At 32.6% G+C, this 20,447-nt stretch overlaps 1 protein-coding gene across 2 annotated transcripts in view; it reads left to right on the plus strand.

Annotated features, from left to right (window-relative positions):
* LOC127732560 (selenocysteine insertion sequence-binding protein 2-like) overlaps window positions 1-20,447 on the plus strand; it is a 57,794-nt gene that overhangs the window by 30,298 nt on the left and 7,049 nt on the right. For both annotated transcript variants that reach the window (XM_052241612.1, XM_052241611.1), the window contains exons 13-16: window positions 1-199; window positions 1,888-1,993; window positions 3,455-3,569; window positions 19,624-19,778. In XM_052241612.1, coding sequence (XP_052097572.1) covers window positions 1-199; window positions 1,888-1,993; window positions 3,455-3,569; window positions 19,624-19,778 — 575 coding nt within the window. The remainder of the gene's footprint in view (window positions 200-1,887; window positions 1,994-3,454; window positions 3,570-19,623; window positions 19,779-20,447) is intronic.

Genomic DNA, 20,447 nt, shown 5'->3' on the forward strand with positions numbered 1-20,447 from the left:
CCATGAGTACAAAGAGTTCAATTGATTACACTGGTACCCCAGGAAGTGCAAACCTGTCTCCAGTCAGTCAGACTTCACCTATTAGCATGAGTCCACTGTCTCCTGGAACCAGTCCATTAAGTTCAGAGGTCAATAGTCCTATAGCAGGGGCTGTTGGGAAGGATGTGGTTAAAAAGATACACAGCAGAAGATTTAGAGAGTGAGTTTATTCATCTATTCAGTTAGCATCATATTTAGAAATAAGGTGGGTTATATGGCAATAAGACAAATCTCCACAAGAAACCGGATGACAGAGAAGTTAGCAGCTATAGCTCACTGTACAGCCCTCTACAATACCGCATAGCAAGCTATAAAAGCCCCAGAAATGACAAATCTAATATAATTAAAACTAGAAAACTGATTTATGTACAAAATAATAAACGAAAAACAAATATGATATACAGCAACAAACAATAACCACTGAATTACAGGCTCCTAACTTGGGACTGGCACATACAGAATGTGGCAGAGTTAAACATGTTTGTGGGTGCCCAACCCTTCCCAAATCTTGGACATTGGTACAAAAGAAAAACACAAAAACAATCATTTTTATTTGACAGGTTGCTTTAAAAATTATTTATGGATTTTATAATATTATAGTTATATTTAAAGGTCCAATTATAATGGATTCTTTAGATAATGCAACAAGCAATAGAATAACTTGAAAGAATAAAAATTGTGCAAATAATATTTGAAACATTTTAGTTTTTTATTGTTCGTTTTACTGTCAAAGGGAGATAATGACTTGAAACTTTGAACTTTTAAATTTAATCAGATTTGAATTTTTTAATAATTTCGATGTTAAAATATGTTGATGAGTTGGAGCATGATGAAAAAAGAACAGTGTTAATTCAATGAAATAGAATTCAAAGCATGGGCTTATATTCATAGACAATATGGTCCGAGGACGCAGTCATAGTTCTTTTGATTTTAGTTGTCTACAAATATAGTTCCTAGTGTGGACAGTTTTTAACTTGCAATTTTTTTCATTCACCTTCTAAATTTATTTCTTTATATTTTATGCATAAAATATTAAGAAGGGGGACGAAATTACGTGTTAACTAAATTTTGGTGATGAATTTTTAGACAGGGTGATCATTTGGTCCAGTTAAAAAAAGGTCAAAAATTAAGTTTGTCTGAAGCTGTCAAACTGAACTATAGACCCCCTTACCATAGAATTGTCTATATTTTGAGTTAGAGTTGGTAGACTTTTCTATAATTTTGATATAATTCATCCCAAAATTAGTACACTACACTGTAAAAATGTTTTTGAGATAGAGCAAGTAGGACTTTTTTAATTTTAATTTATTATCTAAAAGAAATGCACTTCTTTTAAACTGAGTTTTACTGTGCGTATTGCTATGTGTTTCTTTATTCTACATTGGCTAGAGGTATAGGGGAGGGTTGAGATCTCACAAAACATGTTTAACCCCGCCGCATTTTTGCGCCTGTCCCAAGTCAGGAGCCTCTTGCCTTTGTTAGTCTTGTATGTTTTTTAATTTTAGTTCATTTATATGTTTTGGAGTTTAGTGTGACATCCATTTTCACTGAACTAGCACACAATTTTATTTAGGGGCCAGCTGAGGACCACCTCCGGGTGCGGGATTTTCTCGCTGCATTGAAGACCCATTGGTGGTCTTCGGCTGTTGTCTGCTCTTTGGTCGGGTTGTTGTCTCTTTGACATATTTCCCATTTCCATTCTCAATTTTATTGTAAATATAAAACACAGGAGAAATAGCTTGGTAATTTAATGCCTTATAAATTTCTGTTCTTCTATACTAAACTTATTTTGATTCAACTGACATAACTTTTAACCTGACTCAGCATAAATTGATTTTCTTTTTACAGATATTGTAATCAGGTGTTAGATAAAGATATTGATGAATGTGCCACTACTTTACTACAAGATCTGGTTAGATTCCAGGACAGAATGTACCACAAAGATCCTTCTAAGGTCAGTTGATAAATGTAATACAAAGATCCTTCTAAGGTCAGTTGTTAAATCATTACCATCATTATAGTCAAAGAGATGACATTGGAAGCACTTGTCTTTGTGGTATAGATTTTCCTGGTTTGTGAAAACACCATTGGTTGGTTGGGTTTTAAAGTTATGGTTTTAAGATTAACACTTTCGAGTCAATTTTAAAGCTTAAACAGTAAGATCTTTTAAATATGAGTGCAGTCTAAAGTCATCAAACCTTTTTTTTTTTTATAGTAAATTCTTTAGTTGGTAGTGAATTTCATGTGTTCTATATTTCAGATCCAAAAACTTTTTGAAAATTGACCAAAATATGGACTTTTTCATGATGTTACAACTGCACTGGCTCATTTGCTAATTTTAGTAAAATCCTGTATTGATATCAGTGCTGCAGTTGAAGAGTTATCACTGTTAATTAGGGATTTGACTGTTGCAAAAGCAGTTGTACTGGCAACACAGATTGCAACCATTAAAACAAATATTTACAATCATTAAATCTAAATTGATGGTGGCAACTCTTCTACTGTGATACTGTTATTCTTATTCTAATGCAAAACTGATAAATGTTCAAAATAAAACATTGACAGGAATTGTGTTGTTTTAAATGAATCTGACTAGCAACAATAGATTTGATGGAATGTGTGTGGTCCAATGAAAAAATAGTTTAACATATCAACTAAGACTTACAACCATAACTTTGACTTTATGATATGAAAATAAGAAGATGTGGTATGATTGCCAATGAGACAACTCTTCACAACAGACCAAACGACACAGACATTAACAACTATAGGACATATACCTGGGACAGTGGTGTAACAGTACAACATAAGAACAAACTATAAAAATCAGTCAAAAAGGGCTTAACTCATCAGATGGATACAAAGAAGAAATACATCTAACAAAAACACAGATTGGACGTGGCAGGGTACTTATACATCCCCACAACAAAAAGACACTAAGTACAGATCTGAGAGTACTTGCAGTTACTGACAGCTAGTTCAAAGCCAATAACAACTTATAAAAAAAATCATGCATCGAAGACTAAAATATCAATCAGTACACATCCAGCATCTAATGAATTTAGTGTAAAGACTTCATTAACAGTCAGAGAAAGACACGACATTGTGCAATGCATGTTTGTTTTCTTGTCATTTTGTCTCAATTTTCAATCTTCATGTTATCATCCATTATTAACCATAAAAGATTTATTTCAACACGATAATAACTCCTTGAAAACCAATAATAATTCAAACAAACTATTTGACAGAGAATGATTGAAATACATTTAAGTAAGTCCCCTGACTAGTCAAAGGGAGACAATCAAAACTGACTTGCATTTAGTTTGAAACTTTGTTACCAGTCATGATGACTTCTTATTTTCCTTTAGTAAGTTATATTTTTTCAGTTTGCTTAAACTAATTTGTTCATTTTCAGGCAAAGTTAAAACGAAGACTGGTGCTTGGTTTAAGAGAAGTTGCAAAACATTTGAAATTGAGGAAGATAAAATGTGTCATCATTTCACCAAATCTGGAAAAGATTCAATCAAAAGGTATAAAATTAATTTGTATCAGAAAATAAGCCTATGATTAATTTATTCAGAAGTTTTTGTGATGTTTTTATTAATTGTGGGAAATTACGACAGGATAAGTTTTGTAAAAATTAAAACTGGCATTTTAAATGTTGAAATGAGAAGGGTAGACTGTTAACCCCTGTCTGTCCATGCCATGAAATTTCCAACACATTTTTCTCAGGAACTACAAGTCAGAGCTTGTGGATAGATTTGATTGTGAAAACAGCTTTAGAATCAACATTTATGTGAGCATGATTTGTATGAGAAAAGAAGCTGTTGTCTGCTCTTTGGTCGGGTTGTTGTCTCTTTGACATATTCCCCATTTCCATTCTCAATTTTATGATGTATAGTGCGATATATTTTCACATACATTGCTCTCCAACTTTCTGTTTACTAAATACTTAAAAGTCTGGGAATTATTAGTAAGCAGTAGATCATGGTTCTACGTGTGATTTCATTTTTCACTCATTTAAATCTCCTACTGTATATATTTGTCTATATTGAAACATGGTATATGGTCCAAAAACCTAATAAGTGACAAAAATAAACATATAAGATAAAGTGTTCCATTGTATCTTGTAATAATAATAATGCCATACATGCAGCAAACAAGCTTTGAAGCACGACTAGCAAATAAGCTCCCATTTCTTAAGTTCCAACATTGAAGCACGACTAGCAAATAAGCTCCCATTTCTTAAGTTCCAACATTGAAGCACGACTAGCAAATAAGCTCCCATTTCTTAAGTTCCAACATTGAAGCACGACTAGCAAATAAGCTCCCATTTCTTAAGTTCCAACATTGAAGCACGACTAGCAAATAAGCTCCCATTTCTTAAGTTCCAACATTGAAGCACGACTAGCAAATAAGCTCCCATTTCTTAAGTTCCAACATTGAAGCATGACTAGCAAATAAGCTCCCATTTCTTAAGTTCCAACATTGAAGCACGACTAGCAAATAAGCTCCCATTTCTTAAGTTCCAACATTGAAGCATGACTAGCAAATAAGCTCCCCTTTCTTAAGTTCCAACATTGAAGCACGACTAGCAAATAAGCTCCCCTATCTTAAGTCCCATCATATTTTCCTGTCAGATTCAAATTGAGAAGTCAATTACTCCTATTAACTTTAATTAAAATCAGCTGTTTTGAGATCACAAAAGATGTATTAAAGTTTGTGAATTTGCTGTACCAAACTCTGAACATTACTGGTTCATCTTGCTCAGTCTTTAGTTTTGTATGTTGTGTTTTGTGTACTATTGTTTGTCTGTTTGTCTTTTTCTTTTTTAGCCATGACGTTGTCAGTTAGTTTTCGACTTGTGTGTTTGAATGTCCCTTTGGTATCTTTCGCCTCTCTTTTACTAGAAATAGAAGAGACAAAATGGTATAAGTTTATGGCTATCCCTATAACAAAGAATGTGATATTTTAGTAAATTTTTGTTCCATTAGTAGTTTTAGATCAGTCTTCATGATAAACTTTTAAATCCACAGGGCAAGAAGCTCAATTTTACAAACATTTTAGTAAGATTCTATTGGCCTGTATAGATGATTTTTACAGCCCGAAAGCAATGTGTCAAGCCTTGCCTGGTGGGCCTGTGCTTAAGTGTGAAGACTGTCAGATTCTATGTTATCAGTTTGTGTCATGTTTTTGCTATAATGGCAAAATAGACTACAGTGAGCTATATTATGACTTCGGTCTTTATAAAAAAATAAGGAGATGTGGTATGATTGCCAAAAGAAAATAAGGAGATGTGGTATGATTGCCAAAAGAAAATAAGGAGATGTGGTATGATTGCCAAAAGAAAATAAGGAGATGTGGTATGATTGCCAAAAGGAATTAAGGAGATGTGGTATGATTGCCAAAAGAAAATAAGGAGATGTGGTATGATTGCCAAAAGAAAACAAGGAGATGTGGCATGATTGCCAAAAGAAAATAAGGAGATGTGGTATGATTGCCAAAAGGAATTAAGGAGATGTGGTATGATTGCCAAATGAAAATAAGGAGATGTGGCATGATTGCCAAAAGAAAATAAGGAGATGTGGTATGATTGCCAAAAGGAATTAAGGAGATGTGGTATGATTGCCAAAAGAAAACAAGGAGATGTGGCTTGATTGCCAAAAGAAAACAAGGAGATGTGGCTTGATTGCCAAAAGAAAATAAGGAGATATGGTATGATTGCCAATGAGACAACTATCCACCAGAGTTCAAATGAAGTGGATGTGAGAATTATAGGCAAATGTACTGCGTTCAACAATGAGAAGTATGAAATAATTCAATCTAGAAAACTAACGGCCTAATTTATAACAAAACAACTTTGTCTGGTATAAGATATTTGTCAAACATATTGAAACTATTTGTAAATAGAAATCTCTGAAGGGCAAAAATGTTCAGAATTTCAAATTTTACTTCTCTCCATTTAGACAATGAATATTGAACTTTTGCATCATTTATGTTGGCGTTGTCAGCATAGTCGTCATCATCCGAACCCCTTTAAAAAATTCTTGGTGTACTTGGATATGCTGAATCTAACTGTTTATTTAGATTTTGGATATTGACCACATTCATTCTGTGTCAGAAACCTATGCTGTGTCAATTATTTAGTGTCCATACTTGCCCAAACTGTTCAGGGTTTCGACCTCTGCGGTCTTATCAAGTATGCTATTGTCTTGATGATTGTCTTAATATAGGTCAACATTGCCAAAATAGTCAGTTGACTCCTTATAATGACTCCTAATAAGAGTTATTGCCCTTTAATGATGATGTTTACTGATTTTGTGTTTTTATTTTGAAATTATAGTAGAAAGAGAGAAAAATATAAATGGAAAAATGCATTTGTCGCAGACTACTATCTTTCTGAAGATTAATGGTCCTTGATAAATCGTTTTATGTTGTTTTTTTGTGCCATAACTTGATAACTGTTCAATCAAATGCTTTTTAAAATTTAATTGATATATTGTTACTGATGACCAAATCGAGGTTAAGTTTGATGTAACAATTTTCAATTCTGAACATTTATAGAAAGAGCAAATCATAAATGTTCCGAATATCTACATACTGCTCATTTTGACCAACATTGTCAGACAACTTATCAGAATTACTGCCGTTAAATGATGACTTTTATCTTTTTTTTTTACAATTTTTGCATTTATTTCGAAAGTGGTTATAGAGAGAGGGCAAATTGTAAAGCAAAAATGAGCTGAAGAAGAATTCCTTGGTGCCTCTTGTTTTATGTCCAGTTACTGTAAATTAGGGGATGTGATTATGTTTTCCAGTCACTTTTGATAGTGTGAGAGGGGGATAATATAAGAAATAAGGAGATGTGGTATGATTGGCAATGAGACAACTATCCACCAAAGTTCAAATGAAGTGGATGTAAGCAATTAAAGGCAACCGTATCGCCTTCACCAATGAGAAAAACCCATACAATAATACATGTATTGCTGCTATTACCCAGCATCCATTGTAAGTGAACATTCTTGTAGACCTACCAGGACAAAAGACAGACAGCTTGATCTTAGTGCTTAGAAGGAATGATTTAGGTTTCAAAGATTTTATTTGATTACTAAATTGAGGGATAGTGAATGAAATCAGAAATCAATTGTACCTGTAATTGAACTATTATATATTCAATTTCATGATTTATTAGTTTTGTATAATTAAGACTCCTTCATAAATCAATGAAAGGTTTAGTAAATTATTCATATGACATGTTATTAGAAAAATGTTTTTCAAACAACTTTAAACAAATAAATCAATGATTCATTTATTTATTTTTTTATTTTTATTTTTTGAAAAATGATTATTGCACTGCAGTCAGTGTTCACCTTCCTACTCCATACAGTTAATTAAGTTGTGATAGTTTATTGATTAAATGAAAGCTCATTTAACATTTACCAGGAAAACTTAATGAAAGCTCATTTCACATTTTCCAGGAAACAATACAATGTCCTATAATAGAAACAGGAAATGGCAGTTAATTTTCATCTTATATCTAGGACAGTTGGAATAATCTATATTTTAACAATGAGGGAAAGCTGTGGGTTTATTTTTATCATTAACTTTAATAAAAACTTTTTTATATTATATTTCAACATTTTTTTATTTATATATATTTTACTTTATATTTTATATGTAATGCATTTTATAGTGAAAAATAAGAATATCCAAGGTAAAAAGCAATTTTTATACAACCACAAAAAAATTTTGCGGTCTGTATTGGTATGACGTTGGCGTCGTCGTCGTACGAAGTTTCATGACAATAACTTGTGTGTAAGTGTATGGATCTTTCTGAAATTGTACTACAAGGTTCCATATCACGAAGGGAAAACTGGAATTGAGTTTGGGGGTAATTGCCCAAAACGTTTAGGAATAAGGGGCCAAAAATAAGCATTTTTCTAGTTTCCAGACAATAACTTGTGTTCAAGTGTATGGATCTTTTTTAAATTGTACTGCAAGGTACCATACCAAAAAGGGAAGGCTGGGATTGATTTTGGGGGTAATTGCTTCAAAATTTTAGGAATTAGGGGCCAAAAAAGGGGAAAAAAACAAGCATTTTTCTAGTTTCAGGACAATAACTTGTGTGTAAGTGTATGGATCTTTATGAAATTGTACTACAAGGTTCCATATCACAAAGGGAAAGCTGGGTTTGAGTTTGGGGTAATTGCCCTAAACTTTTAGGAATTTGGGGCCAAAAAGGGGCCAAAAAAACAAGCATTTTTCTAGTTTACAGACAATAACTTGTGTTCAAGTGTATGGATCTCTCTGAAATTGTACTGCAGGTACCATACCAGTAACCACAAAGGGAAGGCTGGGATTGAGTTTGGGGGTGATGAATCACAAGGGGGTTCAAAAAATTTGGGGGGGGGATTTTTTTTTCTTTAAAATTTTCCATTTTAAATTGGTTATTTCTGATTTATATATAAAGCAAATAATAATGATATGGTTTGAATAGGTAAATTAAAATTTTTTTAAGTTCTTAGACCACATTCATCCTGTGTCAGAAACCTGTGTTGTGTCAAATATTTAATCACAATCCAAATTCAGTGCTGTATCAAGCTTGAATGTTGTGTCCATACTTGCCCCAACTGTTCAGGGTTCGACCTCTGCGGACGTATCAAGCTGCTCCCAGCGGAGCATTTTATTAACAGCTTGTATTTGAAATATGAATATCAAATGAAAGTAAAGCAAATTTATTTATTGATTTAAATTCACATTTTCTGTTGAAAAGGTCACAGAAAGATCAAAAGTGTGCAAGTCCAGAGTTTTTAACCTTTTAATTCTGTGAAACTATTATTTATAGCTTAAAATCAAGTCAAATAGGACTTCAGTTAGATAAAGTAATTTTTCATTCAACCGAGCTTTTGCAATCACTTGTCGTCTTCTTCTGTCTGTCTGTCCATCGTCGTAAACTTTAAAAAAAAACTTCTCCTCTGAAACTCTGGGCCAAATGTTACTAAACTTTACCTAAACGTTCCTTAGGGTATTTTGTTCAAATTTGTAACCAGGGATTTGATCCATCAATAAACATGGCCACTGTTACCAAAAAAAGAACTTTGGGGTCAAATGCAATTTTTGGATTATATCTCAAAAATTTAAGCAGTTAGAGTCATATAAAGCAAGTAGAATTGATCAACAGGTTAAGGACTTTCTCCTGAGGAAGTTGAAGAAAAATTGGACAACCCATTTTGGAGTTATTGCCCCTGAAATGTCTTTTTGTGCAAATTTCAGTTTTTGGTTATTATCTGGAAAACTAAAACAGACAGAGAGAAATTTTTTAACAGTAAAAATGACTAAAACAATAAGATCTACAAATAAGTCAAATGGTTGAAATTGTTGATTGACACCTTTATAGAAGTTATTGCCCTTGAAAGGCATTTTTTTACAGCTTTGCACACAAGCTATAACAAATAACGAGAAACAGTAAACAAGCAAAAACATTTAACAACAAACTAAAACAAAAACAAAAAACAAGAAGATCCACTAATCAGTTATAATTGCCAAAATTATCAACGGACTCTGATACTCCTTTTAGAAATTATTTTCCTGAATGAAGATTTTTATCCATTTTTTGCACTTTTGTCAAAAAATAGAGGAGTTAGAGAAAAACTTTAAAAAGTCCCAAAAAAAAAAACAGTAACAGTAAAATAAAATCAATAGATAACATAAGCCAACATAACTAATTGCAAGTAAGGAAAAGAAATAAATGTCAAAATGGCATATTTTTTACCAGGTTAGCGGTTCTGGCTCTTGGGTGCCTCTTTAAATTGAAAATTTTGCCTTTTGAGCTGTTAGTTGCTATTCTTCAGAAAAGCTTAAAATTTGTCTATGAATTTACATTATCAATGAAGTAAATCACATGTTAAAGCATACCAATAAATCTTTGAAAGAACAAGAAGTTACTACAAAACTTAGAAAAGAAAAGCTATGCAGTTACTAAAGGATTCTTTTCTTATTCAAACAAAGGAAGTTCTATTCACATAAAGAGCCTCATACCAAAGAAGCTTTATTCATGTAGAGCCCAGTGGTTGATCTAGTATAGGGCCTAGACGGCTTATCTCTTCAATTGCGAATAAAAATTAAAAATCTCATGTTTTTCATGATTTCTATGACCTTTTTATGTCCTTGCGTAGTGGAGGGGGCATTAAGTTTTACCCTTGTCTGTCCGTACGCCCCAAAATTGGTTTCGTTCTCTAACTTTAGTTTGCCTCAATTAAATGTTATGAAACGTATACACAATGCTTATTACCACAAAACTCAGATCAAGTACAAATTCGGGTAGCGTCACTTTTACAGTTCTTGAGTAATGTCCCTTTTTAATGTTATATGCAAGTGGGGGCATCATCTGTGTCACATGGACACATTCCCCATTTATTTTAGCATAAATTAGTCCAAAAGAGTATCTCTCACATTTTCAGAATTATGTACACACCCACACATCCCCCCTGCCTCTATTCCTTTTTCAAAATTCTTGGATTTGCTCCTGGAGCTTCATCGTTCCAAAAAGTAAGTTCTATTCATAGAGAGCCTCATTGTTCAAACCTATGTTTCTTTAACTCAGTATGTGGCAAATTATAAGTCCCCTACCGACAAAGTTGTTAACAGAGGGTCCTGAGGTATATTTAAAGGTCAATAACCATTTCAAATACAAATGATAAACACTAGACAACCTTTAAACCCTTTGTTATCCAGATGATAATATGTATAGAATTATAAAACACCCCTAACCAGTTGCTGCCCTGGTCAGTTTTTAGTTACATTATTTAACTTAATAATTTAGTGATAGACCTAAGAAAAAACTTAAGATAACTTGAGAAAAACATCTTAAATAATTTGTCCAACTCCTGTATCAACCACATCTACCTCATCATTTGGTCTCTGGTAGATATTTATCTCATAGGCAATCATACCACATCTATGTCATCATTTGGTCTCTGGTAGATATTCATCTCATTGGCAATCATACCACATCTATGTCATCATTTGGTCTCTGGTAGATATTCATCTCATTGGCAATCATACCACATCTACGTCACCATTTGGTCTCTGGTAGATATTCATCTCATTGGCAATCATACCACATCTACGCCATCATTTGGTCTCTGGTAGATATTCATCTCATTGGCAATTATACCACATCTACGCCATCATTTGGTCTCTGGTAGATATTCATCTCATTGGTAATCATACCACATCTACCTCATCATTTGGTCTCTGGTAGATATTTATCTCATTGGTAATCATACCACATCTACCTCATCATTTGGTCTCTGGTAGATATTCATCTCATTGGTAATCATACCACATCTACCTCATCATTTGGTCTCTGGTAGATATTCATCTCATTGGTAATCATACCACAACTATGTCATCATTTGGTCTCTGGTAGATATTCATCTCATTGGCAATCATACCACATCTACGCCATCATTTGGTCTCTGGTAGATATTCATCTCATTGGCAATCATACCACATCTATGTCATCATTTGGTCTCTGGTAGATATTCATCTCATTGGCAATCATACCACATCTACACCATCATTTGGTCTCTGGTAGATATTCATCTCATTGGCAATCATACCACAACTATGTCATCATTTGGTCTCTGGTAGATATTCATCTCATTGGCAATCATACCACATCTACGCCATCATTTGGTCTCTGGTAGATATTCATCTCATTGGCAATCATACCACATCTATGTCATCATTTGGTCTCTGGTAGATATTCATCTCATTGGCAATCATACCACAACTATGTCATCATTTGGTCTCTGGTAGATATTCATCTCATTGGCAATCATACCACATCTACGCCATCATTTGGTCTCTGGTAGATATTCATCTCATTGGCAATCATACCACATCTATGTCATCATTTGGTCTCTGGTAGATATTCATCTCATTGGCAATCATACCACATCTATGTCATCATTTGGTCTCTGGTAGATATTCATCTCATTGGCAATCATACCACATGGTAGACTTCATCTCATTGGTAATTATACCACATCTATGTCATCATTTGGTCTCCGGTAGACTTCATCTCATTGGTAATTATACCACATCTATGTCATCATTTGGTCTCTGGTAGACTTCATCTCATTGGTAATTATACCACATCTATGTCATCATTTGGTCTCTGGTAGACTTCATCTCATTGGCAATCATACCACAACTATGTCATTATTTGGTCTCTGGTAGATATTCATCTCATTGGCAATCATACCACATCTATGTCATCATTTGGTCTCTGGTAAATATTCATCTAATTGGTAATTATACCACATCTTCTAAATTTTTAAACAATTTCATTGTACAAAGATTTTTTTAAAATCTATACTCAGTAAAGAAAGTGACTTTTCTCAATTTGACTTCAATTACTATTTTCTCAGTCTTTTCACAATCAGATAGAAACCAGGAGCATTAACATTTTATCATCATTAAACGGGGGTCTAATTGGGGGGGGGGGGGGGGGGTCTGATCCCAGATCCCGCTTATTGTTTTGTCAGAATCCCGCTTATCATTGCAATAAAAGCGCTTGTTATTTCACGTGTCCAGCCAGACTTCATTTCCCATTTTCACACAAAATAATTTGACATTCACATGTCACGCTTGCAAAAAATCGTCCAATCCAGCATCATGCTTAGACCCCAATAAGACCCACTTAAACTAGTTGAGATATTTAAAAGGATAAATATGTTAATCATGTTCAATATTCCTTATGTAATACATTGTGTTAATGCATTCTGATTTGAGATTTATACAAATATCAACCATAACATGGACACAATAAGAGAGGGATTTAACTTAGTGCTAATATTGTCATACATCACACTTAAAAATAAAAATAAGCAAACTTTTTTTTTTCGTTTATAACCAACATTTTAAGTTTTCCTTTGTGTATTTTGTTGGATTTGGGAATTACTTTTAAATTGAGGGACTGCATGCTCGTATTAGCTGTCTTAAATACTGACCATTCTTCGTGTGTGGTTGGGGGGGGTGGACATAGAGTTTTTTTTTTTTTTAAATAAATTGATTGTAAACTTCTAGCGAAAAAAAAACTGCTAAGAAGGATAGTTGAAAAAAAATTGTTTCTACTGAAAGTTTGAAGAAAAAAAAATAATGTAAGTTATGGATTATACAAGATTTTATTCTACAGATTGAAAATGAGGGAGAAAAAAGTGGATAAATTAATTACTGTATCTTGTAACATATTTATTGAGATTTCTCCCTATTCTATTTGATATATTTTTTGAAATTACCCTCCCCCTTTTTTTTTCTATATGATATCCTCTACTTATTATTACATCTTTCTGCTTTGTCAGTAGATTTGACCTTTGGCCTGAGGATTGATAGAAATGAGTCTTAATTGAAATTTTCTAGAAGTCAGAATAAGTTGCCTTTTATTAAACTATTATTAAAATTATTTGTACTGTCTGAATGTAACATAGTGGAGAGCTAATTAACACTTTTCACCTAGAGTAGTGAACTTCTGTAGTACATAGGTACCTGGTGTGGACATGTGTACTGCCCAGGTTTGTATGTACTCAATTAGTGCTTTAGTTCTAATATGGATCATACCAGTGTCAAGGGGTGGTATGGTTTGGGGCAGTACCATTTGGTATATTAGGGAAGTTAAAGTGGAGCATCCTATATTTGTGGTGGGGATGATAGATACCGGTATTAAAGTATCAGTGAACTTGTAAATAGTTCATGGATTATTCCATCACCATTGAAATAACAGGACATGGATTATTCCATCTTAATATTATTGATGTAGTGTACTGGCTATTAGATGATTCTTAGATTATGTAAACCAGAAGATTAAAAATTAATCAAAAAAGGAAAGCAAGTTTTAAATATGACTCAGTGATGCAATGATGCAATATTAACAGACCAATGACTTCAGAGAGGTGGAAAGGGGAGGGTTATTTAGAAAATTAAACAGATAAATTTGTTCTGTTTAACAGACAGTTTTATTAAATAATCTAAAAGTGTGTAGATATGTTCTATAAATTTACAGGGAGAATAATAGCATCCTAATTATCTTGATTATATTATTGTGGCTTGGTAAATAACCACAATTTAAAGAAACTAAAACAGACCCCCCCTTTTTTAATGTTCACAGTCATAATATGTTGAGATGAGTTTTTGTCAATAAATAAAATCAGTGCAATCATTCCATACACCAAATAAAGTTGACCTATTGCTTATAACTTAAGAAAAACAGACCAAAACACAAAAACTGTACTATTTAAGGTTTAGTATTTGAGAGAATAATTGTGTGTGTCTGTTTATGTTATTAATATACAAATGTACATTATGTATATTAAATTCAAACTGTGACAAATACACATAAATAAAAGCCTAAAATAAGTACTTTAAAAAAGGCATAAATTAAAATGGATAATACAACAGGATGTTCGCTACTCTTGTTTCTGAATTTTTGTCAGATATTCAGAATCCTCTGGTTTTATTGATGTAGTGTTAATGAATATTTTGCCCGCTAACCCCTAATTTTCTTTTCATTATTTTATAACATATAGTTTAAAAAGCCATATTTGAAAATCTTATTAAATCCTTGTTATTTTTTCATAGTTTTTGAAAGAAAAAAGGTGCCAATGTTAAATGTATGAAAAGTCTAGAGAGAATCATTTCCCGCCAAATTTTCAATCGCTTATATCTCAAAAACAAGCCAAAGACCCTTTATTTTTTTCTGCTTTTTTAGTTCCTTTACCCATATACTTTCAATTTATAACAGTCTTTTAAAAAGCTTGTTATTTTGAAACAGAGTAGCAAACATCCTTAAGATGAGGTTGAGGGTTTATATATATATTATTATTATTCATTTTCTTAGCCAGTAAAACTATGGTTATAGCTTTGTGTTTTTTTGTATATATAAATATATATTACATGTATTATATGATCCGTTCATCCTATTTTGACTCTTTCAAAATTCAAGAGTCTATCCTAAATTGAGGTAAATCATATGGCCTTCCAATAACCGTTTCGATTCCTAACATCACTGAAGACACATTAATTGTCGAAATCTGGATATGGTGTACAAATTTGTGCACCCCCTGTTTGCGGTATACCATCTTTTCTGCAAGTTTATTGTTTTCGTCAATGGCAGTCAGCAGGGTTTAAGAACATCAGTTGTTCGACCTGCTAGTCAAATGCGTTTTGTTAAAATATACTTTTTCCCTCATTTGGTCTTTTGGAAAATGTTGTTTGTGCTGTATTTGGACCCCTCTACCAAGAAATTTGTTTTGCATGCACACGTATAAAAATTGAGGTATTTATCCAACGCAATCATAGGTTTGAACGTTGTTTTCAATTTAGACTTGTTTATATATATATATATATATATTATAAATTTTATAAATTAATAAAAAATGTTATTCAATATGGATAGTGTTTACCTGATTGGCCAAAATTTGCCAGTTATAAACCAAAAGCCAAAACACATGAGGTACATATATATAACACAAGTGTTGATCCTGATAGTTTTTGTCGAGCCTGCGACTTTTGTCGAGACATAGGGATAGTGAGGATGTTAACTAACTACTTGAAAGCTTCATATGTCAGAGGGTAGAAGAATTGGATGCTTCATACTTTGTATAACAATGCTAATATATTATGAAGTTTCTGTCTGTCAAATGTCCATTGTCCTTATCTCATTTTCATGGTTCATTGACTTAACTTGAAAAAAAAGTGAAGATTTTTTTGTAATGTTAATTTCTCTCTTATTGTGAGTAATAGAATAACTATATTTGGTGTGTGTTTACCTTGCAAGGTCCTCATGCCTGTTAGACAGTTTTCACTTGACCTCGACCTCATTTCATGGATCAGTGAACAAGGTTAAGTTTTGATGGTCAAGTCCAGATCTCAGATACTATAAACAATAGGTCTACTATATTTGGTGTGTGGAATGATTGTAAGGTGTACATGGTCCAACTGGCAGGTGTCATCTGACCTTGACCTTTTCATGGTTCAGTGGTTAAACCGTTAAAGTTAAGTTTTTGTGTTTTGGTCTATTTTTCTAGTACTGTATGCAATTAGTCAATTATATTTGATGTATGGAAATATTTTACGATGTACATGTCAGTCTGGTAGGTTTCATTTGACCTTGAACTTATTTTCACGGTCCATTGCTCTATGTTAAGTTTTTTGTGTTTTGGTCTGTTTTTCTTAAACTATGAGCAAAAGGTCAACTATATTTGGTGTATGGAATGATTGTAAGGTGTATATGTCTGTCTGGAAGGTATCATTTGACCTTGACCTCATTTTCAGCGTTCATAGGTCAATGTTACATTTTCTTGGTTAAGTTTGTTTCTTAGATACAATATGCAATAGGTCAAGTAAATTTAATGCTTGGAATGATTATAAGGTGTAAATTTCTGCCTGGCAGGGTTCATCTGACCTTTGACCTCATTTTCATGGTTCATTGGTCAATATTAAGTTTTCATGGTCGGGTCTGTTTCCTGTATACTATAAGCAATAGATCAACTATATTCAGTGTACGGAATGATTGTAAGGTGTACATGTATTTCTGGCTTGGTTTATCTGACTTTGACCTCATTGGATCGTGTTAAGTTAATATGAGAGACTTGTAGTAAAACTTTATATTTAGGACTATCAGCATAAAATCAATGGTCAGTAAAGCAGGCAAGACATTTTAGCATGTGCACTCTTATGATATGAGGCATTAATTTCTAGTCTAATATGAAAAAAAATATTCTGAAGAGACAATAGATCTGTAACCATAACTGGAGCTGCTTATGAAATTTAAAGAATATACCGGGTAATTGAAGATAGGCTGCATGACACAATGCAACAATAAATTGTTCATTTTTATAGGTGTATGATGTTTATTATAAAACATATTGTATACAACTCCAGAATAGAACCATAAAATGATAACATTTATACCTTTATACTGGTTATGTTACTGCTGATGGGGCATAAAGCAATCACCATTCATCAATCAATCAATTTATACTGGTTATACATTTCATCCTAAGTCTATAAACATCTAAGATGTAATTACTGAACTACATGTATATAAATGTTTTTTCATTAGTGAACCTTTTAACTTTAGGTATATTGGAGATGTCTAATAAATTCTGAAATATTGATTACATTGTTTGAATGATATTTCCTTGTAATTATGTGAATATCTAAGCCACCATATATATATACACCTGTCATACAAGTGAGAGGTTTAGCTATAAAACCAACAATATGACAGTTGTTTTCTATTTGATATGTTTGAACTTTTGATTTTGCAATTTGATAAAGGACTTTCCATTTTTAATTTTCCTTGGAGTTCGGTATTTTTTTTATTTTCCACTATGTATGGCAGTCAGCAGGGTTTAAGAACATTTGTTGTTCGACCTGTTAGTCAAATGCATTTTGTTAAAATATACTTTTTCACTTTTTTGGTCTTTTGGAAAATGTTGTTTGTGCTGTATTTAGACCCCTCTACCAAGAAATTTGTTTTGCATGCACACGTATAAAAATTGCGGTTTTTATTCAACGCAATCATAGGTTTGAACATTGTTTTTAATTTAGACTTGTTAATATATATATGTTTATATATGAATAATTTTTTTGGTCTTTTGGAAAATGTTGTTTGTGCTGTATTTAGACCCCTCTAACAAGAAATTTGTTTTGCATGCACACGTATAAAAATTGCGATTTTTATCCAACGCAATCATAGGTTTGAACGTTGTTTTCAATTTAGACTTGTATATATGAACTTTATATTCTGATTATTCAAATTCAAACCTTAATTGACAACTGATTTGTGACAATCTAATAGTTTAACAAACATTTGGATGGAGAGTTGTCTCATTGGCACTCATACCACATCTTCTTATATCTATTGGATGGAGAGCATACCACATCTTCTTATATCTATTGGATGGAGAGTTGTCTCATTGGCACTCATACCACATCTTCTTATATCTATTGGATGGAGAGTTGTCTCATTGGCACTCATACCACATCTTCTTATATCTATGTATAATAAAAGAAAATTATGATTATATAAGAATAATTTTAAGATAAGATATATTTTATTTCCAATAGAGGATCCTTTATGTGCAGGATTAGCACATTAAACATTTACGATATAGATGATAAAAAAGAAAACAACTCAAATATGGAATATAATATAGTTTGAAATATAAGCATGTCAAATACTAGTTGTGGTTTGTTGATGTGGTTCTCGTTTCTCGTTTTTTATATAGATTAGACCGTTGGGTTCCCGTTTGAATGGTTTTACACTAGTCATTTTGGGGCCCTTTATAGCTTGCTGTTTAGTGTGAGCCAAGGCTCCGTGTTGAAGACTGTACTTTGACCTATAATGGTTTACTTTTATAAATTTTGACTTGGATGGAGAGTTGTCTCATTGGCACTCATACCACATCTTCTTATATCTATATAAACCATATGTTCAGTGTTCGTTGACCCTGCACCAGAGGGTTGGCACCTGAAAACATATTTGACGACGCCACATTTTATGTGTGCCTGTTTCAAATCAGGAGCCTGTAGTTCAGTGGTTGTCATTGGATCATTTCTATCATATTTGTTTTTTCGTAAATTGTTTTGTTTAATATCATGTATATTAGGCCGTTAATTTTCTCGTTTGATTTTTTTCTAATTTTTCATGTCCGGGCCTTATATAGCTGACTATAAGATATGGGTTTTCTCATTGTTGAAGGCCCTATGTTTGCCTATAATTGCTTACATCCACCTCATATGAACTTTGGTGGATAGTTGTCTCCTTGGCAATCATACCACATCTCCTTATTTTTAGTCCCCTACCGACAAAGTCGAAGGGGAGTTTAGGTTTGCACTCTGTCCGTCTGTCATGCTTGAAGATATTGACATGATATTTACTTTTTGTTTACACCATGACAAGTTATAGAACAAGTTAGCATTTTGTTCCAGTAAAACGAATTTTTACCCGGTAGAATGGTCAGAATGCTTGTTATAAGATGATTTCTGATTATTTTTAGTATTAATTTTTATTAGTCCCCTACCGTCCACTCTGTCCGTCTGTCTGTCTGTCCATCCATCAGTCCGGCAAATCAGTTTTCCAGACTTTTTTTCTTCATGCTTAACGATATTGATTTGATATTTGGTGTATTGTTTTATCATGACAAGTTACAAGTCAAGTTCAATTTTCACGATTTTAGCTTTTCTCCTTGTTCAGTTAAAGCTCTTTCCCTAGAATTAAATTTTTGATGGAATACTTATAATTACTAGATTTCTGTTCAAAGGGAAATAACTCATTTTTTAATAGATTTTTAAAAGACATTGTATAAATGGTAAATGACATTTTGGATTTTTTCCCTTTTCTTTAGTAAATTGTTTGAAGAATTTAGTGGTAGGTTTGTTTGTTATTTAATGTAGTTTACATCATAACAAGTTATAGATCAAGTTAGAATTTCGTTCCATTACAATTAATTTTTAACCAGTAGGGGACTATGTATTGCCATGCAACACTCACAGAATGCTTGTTGTTTTCAGGAGGACTAGACGATGCTTTGAACAACATCTTGACTTTATGTAATGAACAGAATGTGCCGTTTGTATTTGCCTTAGGAAGAAGAGCTCTTGGTCGTGCCTGTGCTAAAATGGTTCCTGTTAGTGTTGTAGGAATATTCAACTATAGTGGCTCAGAGGTAAATAATAACTTGGGTTCTAAGAAGATAATTTACTACAAAGCTCTATCAATTTTGTGGTTCTGATGGGAATAAGAGATTGGTTTTAAATCTTGAGAAATTTAGCTAATAGCCTGGCTCAATTAAGATTTTGTTATTTTTTTTTTCATTAAAATATAATTATGAATATAAAAAGAATATGTTGAGTATATTCCAATGAAATAGCAACCCCCCAAAATTAGTCATCTAAAGGTTCACTACTGTGAAAGTACTTTTATTCGTGTAGGTTTGACGACATGAATACACCATTTGATCTAGAGAATACATCGATTATCAGCAAACACACTATGAAATATATATATATACAATTTCAGACATGATTTTACCCATATAATCATTAAAAATCATAAACTGTTCGACCATTAACCTTTTAATTCTGATGAAAAATTATTTTTGATCAAAGAAAATTCCGACTTCCGATAATGATATCATTGATATGTGATAGTGAAGTATTCTTTTTATCTATCAAAATTTTCATACGAAACAAAATAATAATAATATCTTACATTGTCTTATAGGGCTTACTTTTTTATTTCATAAATATTAATTGAATTATTCTACAATTCAAAGTACATTTGTAACATTTTTTATGTATCTGTTTTCTTTAAGTGACATGTTTATGGCCAATGC

This window comes from Mytilus californianus, unplaced genomic scaffold (assembly GCF_021869535.1).
Source record: "Mytilus californianus isolate M0D057914Y unplaced genomic scaffold, xbMytCali1.0.p SCAF_25, whole genome shotgun sequence".
In the NCBI taxonomy this organism is placed as follows: Eukaryota; Metazoa; Mollusca; class Bivalvia; order Mytilida; family Mytilidae; genus Mytilus; species Mytilus californianus.